The 5,966-nt window shown below is 44.1% G+C and overlaps 1 protein-coding gene across 1 annotated transcript in view; it reads right to left on the minus strand.

The window, feature by feature from the left end:
• Positions 1-4,950, minus strand: part of LOC119409801 (retinoic acid receptor beta) — a 29,698-nt gene extending 24,748 nt beyond the window's left edge. The window contains exon 1 of the mRNA XM_037676704.1: positions 4,776-4,950. Coding sequence (XP_037532632.1) covers positions 4,776-4,950 — 175 coding nt within the window. The remainder of the gene's footprint in view (positions 1-4,775) is intronic.
• Positions 4,951-5,966: the final 1,016 nt, after the last annotated feature.

The raw sequence follows: 5,966 nt of genomic DNA on the forward strand, positions 1-5,966 counted from the left end.
CTTTCATGTTGCTGGTGATCTGTTTCATGTTGCTGCTGATCTGTTTCCTGTTGCTGGTGATCTTTCATGTTGCTGGTGATCTGTTTCATGTTGCTGGTGATCTGTTTCATGGTGCTGCTGATCTGTTTCATGCTGCTGATGATCTCTTTCATGGTGCTGCTGATTTCTTTCATGTTGCTGCTGATCTGTTTCATGCTGCTGCTGATCTCTTTCATGTTGCTGCTGATCTCTTTCATGCTGCTGTGTTCATTTGTGCTCATCTGCTCACACAGACTCATGCTCATGTTCGTGCTGCTGTTCAGCATATTGTTTTATTGTTTTTATAGTTTTTATACTATCAGTGCTTAGTGTATTTTTAGTTGATGTTTTTCTTAGTTCATATCTTAGATGTTATTACTGTTTTTCTTTTACATTTTATTGTTGGATGTAACTGGGACCCTGTGTACATAGTTTCGTTCCACCACATGTACCACATGAGGTGGAACGACAAATACAGAAACTCTGACTCTGATTAAAATACAAAAATCACAGCTAGTCAAACGTTACTTTAGCTTTCAGCTAAGCCTTTTGCTACTTTTGGCTTATAGCCTCTGATCTGCTACTTTTATCTTTAAACTAGGCTTTTGATATTTTTAGCATATAACTATTTTTTTTTGCTTCTTTTAGCTTTTGAATTTTAGCTGGCATTAAGTTGTTTTTGCCTTTTAGCTTGCTGTTTGCTACTTTTATCTTTACCTACTGGTCTGCTACTTGTAGCCTTTAGCTAGCCGTTTGCTACTTTTGCCTTTAGCTATTAATTTGCCACTTTTGGCTTCTATATTTTTAGCTTTTAACTAGTTTTTGCTAGCTTTAATGGTTTGCTACTTGTAGCCTTTAGTTATCATTTTGCTACTTTTACTTTTAGCTACTGGTCTGCCACTCATAGCTTTAGCTAGCCTTTTGCTATTTTTAGCTACTGGTTTACTATGTTTATCTTTTAGCAAGCTTTTTGATTTTTTTAGCTTTTAACTAGTTTTTGTTTCTCATATATTTTAGCTGGCATTTCGTTTTTAGCTTTTAAGCATTGTTTTGCTACTTTAAGGTTTTAGCTGCATTTTTGGTCCTTAGAACTTTTAGCTAGTAAATTGTTACTTTTAGCTTTTTTTATTTTTTATCTTTTACCTTTGTTTATCTATTGTTTTCCTACTTCTATCTAACGTTTTGCAGCTTTTAGCTAGCATTTTGCTTGTTTTAGTGTAGTGTGCAGCTCAGCCTGTACAGCATGTAGGAGAACCCAACCTGCTCGGTCCAAACCCTCGACATCAATACTTGGACCCAACGGGCCACGGGGCCGGCCCGCTCAACGAGGCGTCTACGTATTCACGTCTACGGTCCAAACCAAACAACGTTCATGTCGACAGCTGGAGACTCATTGAAACAAAAATCACAGCTACTGAACTCGCACGGAAACTTCAACGTGTCCAACGAGAACAACGCCCGTATAAACGTGTAACTTTCCCACAGTCAACATGTGACAAACGTTTTCAGAGACTGTTCTCGTGTAAACGGGAGGGCCGAGCAGAAACAACGATCTAAAGAAGAGTGGGCCAAAATACCTCCACAACAATGAGTGAGGCTGAGGAGGTCAAACAGAAGAAGACTTCAAGCTGCCGCTGATAAAAGGAGGCTCAATCAGTCACTGAATCCACTCAGGCCTTATCAGTTTTTATCTCTGGTCCTTAGGTTGGACCCCCCCCCCCCCCCAAACCCTCCACCCCCCGTGGGCTCTCTGATCACCTCGGCTGTTCTTGAAAAGCGGACAAAACGAGAAAAATTGCTCATCTCCATCCCCTCGAACCCGCGACCTCCAGCTGAACCTGGAATCGACAGGTCACATGAGGAAACCCCCATCAGGCTGATGACGCCCCCCCCCCCCCCAAAACAATACAGGAGCACGCCACGGGCCAAGCTGACTGATGAGGAGGAGGATGAAGAGCCAGAGAGTGTGGGGCAGGACCCCCCCGGCTGCAGCGGTGACAGTTTTAAACAGGTTTGACACATTTTAACTGAATGTGCTGTAAATAAATCCATGTTTCGTTTTTAAAGAACTAAGTATAAAATGTAACGTTAATAAACAAACTGATTCCTATAAATAGTAAAATCTGTTGTTTTTACATTTTTACATCACATTATTGACAAAAAAAAATGTATTTCATGTCCCAACTAAACAATAAACAGTTAAATACGCCCATAAAACAGTTTTGTTAAAAAACTTAAAAATCTTAAGCTGTTGATTGTTTTAAAATTGTCATAAAATTCTAATTTTATCCTCGGAGACATTTAACGTTTTTCATGAATCTGTCAGTCGTTGAAATGCGAAATTAATCAATTTTTCATATTTTATTTTGAAACCATTTTTGTCACCTGCTACTAAAACAACTTTCTAATCTCATTTTTATTTTTAACGAGATTTTATTCTTTTTTTTTGCTGCTGTTTGAGAAAAATAAAATCTCCAATATATCCACTTAATGTCACTTTGTATTTCGTTATATGTTTAAAGACGTTCCACATTAAAGAAGAATGTCAAATTTATTTTTGTATTTACAAATATTTTTAAAAGTCCTAAAAATGTCTTTAAAATATGTTGGGAAATTCAAAGAATAAAACTTTTGTTAATAAAAACATGCAGAACTTCAACAGATCATCTTCTGCTTCTAAACCAGAGTAAAATGAAAACCTTTCGTTTAAACAAGTTTTTCTGTGAAACTGATTTTGACCTTTTCTATGAAAGAGGCCGAACTCTGGCCTGCGGCTGTAAATCCAAGCGTCTACCTGCGCCTTGCGTCAGTCCCAGGTGGTGCTTTCACCGCCGCAGCGTTCCGTTCTCTGGGTTCTGAACTGGAAAGCAGTCCGGCTCTTCTCTGACCCCCCTGAGCCGGTGACCGTCCCATGAACCGTGACCCCCACCTGACCGGCTCTTCCCCATCTCAAACACGGACCACCGCGTGGCCACGAGCTGCAGCCGACACGCAGATTTCTCCGTCCGGCCCGTTTGTCTGCAGAGAACTCCTGCCGGGCCTCACAGGAAGCCCACCTGAGCCCCGCTGGGCTGTGGACAAGCAGCAGGTAGACGTGGGAGAAACGCCTCACAGCTGCACAACAAACGAAGGGACCTGGTTCAGATTATTACATAATCTACATCTGCCACAGCTGCACTGACGCACGACAAACCTCCTAAATGTGTCTCAGCTGTGAGGACTCACCTTCCTCTCGTTAACACAAGTTCCAAAAAGCACGTCAAATGTAAACGAAAGCAGAACGCAGTGATTTTTAAAGCACATAAAGATGTATATCAAACGGCAACAAGTAAAGAAACATCTGGAGGAGCATTTTGTAACTAATTATGTTAATTGGCGACAGGTGAGGAGGAGGACTGAGCATAAAAAGAGCATTTTAGAAGTAAACACGGGCCGAGGTTCACCAGGCTGCGAAAAACTGCGACTTAAAACATCGGAACAGTTTCAGAATAATGTTCCTCGATTAAAACGGGAAGACTGAACGTCTCACACTGCTCATCAGAAGGTTTCAAAGATCTGGAACAATAAGAAGCTAAAGCTCTATCAGGCAAAGAAGGAGCCGTACGCGAACGTCATTCAGACCCGGTGCCGAACCAAAGCTCGTTTAAAATGGACTGAGGTAAAGAACTGTTCAGGGGTCAGATGGATCCAGATCTGAAGTTCTTTTTTTAAACCACGTCCGCAGTATTCTCCAGACTAAAGAGGAGGGGGGAAGGCCTGCCTCGCTGATGGTATGGGGGTGCATTAGTGCCCCTGACATGGGCAGCTCACACATTTGGAAAGGCCCCATCCATGCAGAAACATATCTACAGGTTTTAGAACATCTGCTCCCATCCAGGACTGAAAACAGCAAGAATCCATCAGACCAGAATGGGACGACGTTTTCTTCAAAACCTCCAACAACTGGTCTCCTCAGGTCCTCCAGAACCTCCAACAACTGGTCTCCTCAGGTCCTCCAGAACCTCCAACAACTGGTCTCCTCAGGTCCTCCAGAACCTCCAACAACTGGTCTCCTCAGGTCCTGGATGTTTACAGATGTTTCAGGAAGAGGGGATGCTTCACAGCGGGAAACGTGGACGTAAACAACTGTTTTACGATGTTCTGCTGCCATAAAGTTTAAAATGACCTAATTTTACCCCCAAAATGTACAATGTCTAAGTTTACTATGTTCCACTGAGAATAAAATCTGGTTTGATAAGATTTGAAAATCACTGAATTCTGTTAATTTTACACAACCACGTCAGAACTGGTTGTAGAAACGCAGCACGGTGAAGCTTTAATGGCACATTTTAACATTTGAACTAATAAAATTTTTTGTAAATATTCACACAAGCAAGTTTTTCTTGCTTCTTGTGAAATGTTCCAGTATTTTTAAATCTTTCTCACTGAATGTGTTTTAATCCGACGACCTGCAGCTTCTACAAAACACGTGTTTTAATATCCTGATGCATGCTCAGTGATCCAGATGTGTTTTAGTGATGCATGCTCAGTGATCCAGATGTGTTTTAGTGATGCATGCTCAGTAATCCAGATGTGTTTTAGTGATGCATGCTCAGTAATCCAGATGTGTTTTAGTGTGTTTAGCGGATGTTGTTGTTGACAGAACGTCCTGCAGAGACTCCCTGACCTTCAGGAGAACTGAATGTTACAGAGAAGCTCCTCGCACGAGTGTGAGGTGAAATGAACAAACACAACCCCCCCTGACTGGTTCCACCTACACTGAGAGCTCCGGCGCTCCTGCCAGTCACACTCGATCAGCTCCGGGAAATACGCTGCCACATCCCGGTCCTGGTCCCGGTCCTGGTCCTGCAGCGCGCACGCAGGGCTGGAGGTCGAGTAGAAGTCTAGGATCTCTCCTGGACCGAACACCTGAAAGTCCATGAAGTCAAACATGACCTGCAGCTCCGTGTGCACGCGCGCTCTGCATGGAAAGACAAGTAAAAATGGTCAAATCTGCCTCTGGTCCTTCTGCTCCGCGCGGTTTGGAGGGTTTAACGACAGCGCGTGCAGATCTGAGGGGCGTGTGAGTGCGCGCGCGCGCAGACCTTTAATTTCCCATAAAGTGTTTGGTGGCGCGCGGCCAGAGGTCCTGCAGATCCTGAGCAGCGCGGGTTTCAGCGCGTGCAGGTCCGGGTCTCGTGCAGAACAAAGTTTGCTGCAGGACTTCTTCTGGATTTCATCTCGTCCTTCGTGACAAATGTCTCCGCGCGGCCTGGCAGCAGTTATGTCATCGCGAGCGATAGTGTTACCTAATGTATGCGCGTGAACTCTCCGTGAACCTCCTCCGCCGCTGCCCTTCACATGACCCAGCAGCAGCGCCAGAGCCGCCTCATACAGGGGGGAGGGGGACACCCCCGGCGACTACACTACCCACAATGCACCGGGCGGGTGCTTTACTTTCCCTAGTAAACATTTCAGTAACCCAGAGCCCTTTACCTGAGTAAACCTACATAGAAGCAGGTGCGTGGAAGAACAAACAGAGGGGAGAGAGGAGTTAGTAAAAGCTGATGTAGAGTCCACCTGCAGCAGGTAAGACTTTATTTAAACGCATTATTGAAGGAATGCATATCGCCCGCCCCCTCCCATCCCACAGCTGTAAACTAAAATGAGAAATGATTCAAATAAAACTTTATGAGCAGAATCTGTTCTCTCAGCTACTACCACCAAAACTTTACGGTTCTTCTTTCAGCTGTTCCCTTTTCAGGTTAACCCGGCAAGTCCTCCATCTCACTCTGTCCTCACTCTGTCCTCACTCTGTCCTCTGCATCCTCAGTCCTCTGCATCCTTTGTCCTCAATCGGTCCTCTGCATCCTCTGTCCTCTGCATCCTCTGTCCTCTGCATCCTCTGTCCTCTGCATCCTCTGTCCTCTGCATCCTCTGTCCTCTGCATCCTCTGTCCTCTGCATCCT

The sequence above is a fragment of the Nematolebias whitei genome, chromosome 5 (assembly GCF_014905685.2).
Source record: "Nematolebias whitei isolate Nwh7 chromosome 5, NemWhi1, whole genome shotgun sequence".
Classification (NCBI taxonomy): Eukaryota; Metazoa; Chordata; class Actinopteri; order Cyprinodontiformes; family Rivulidae; genus Nematolebias; species Nematolebias whitei.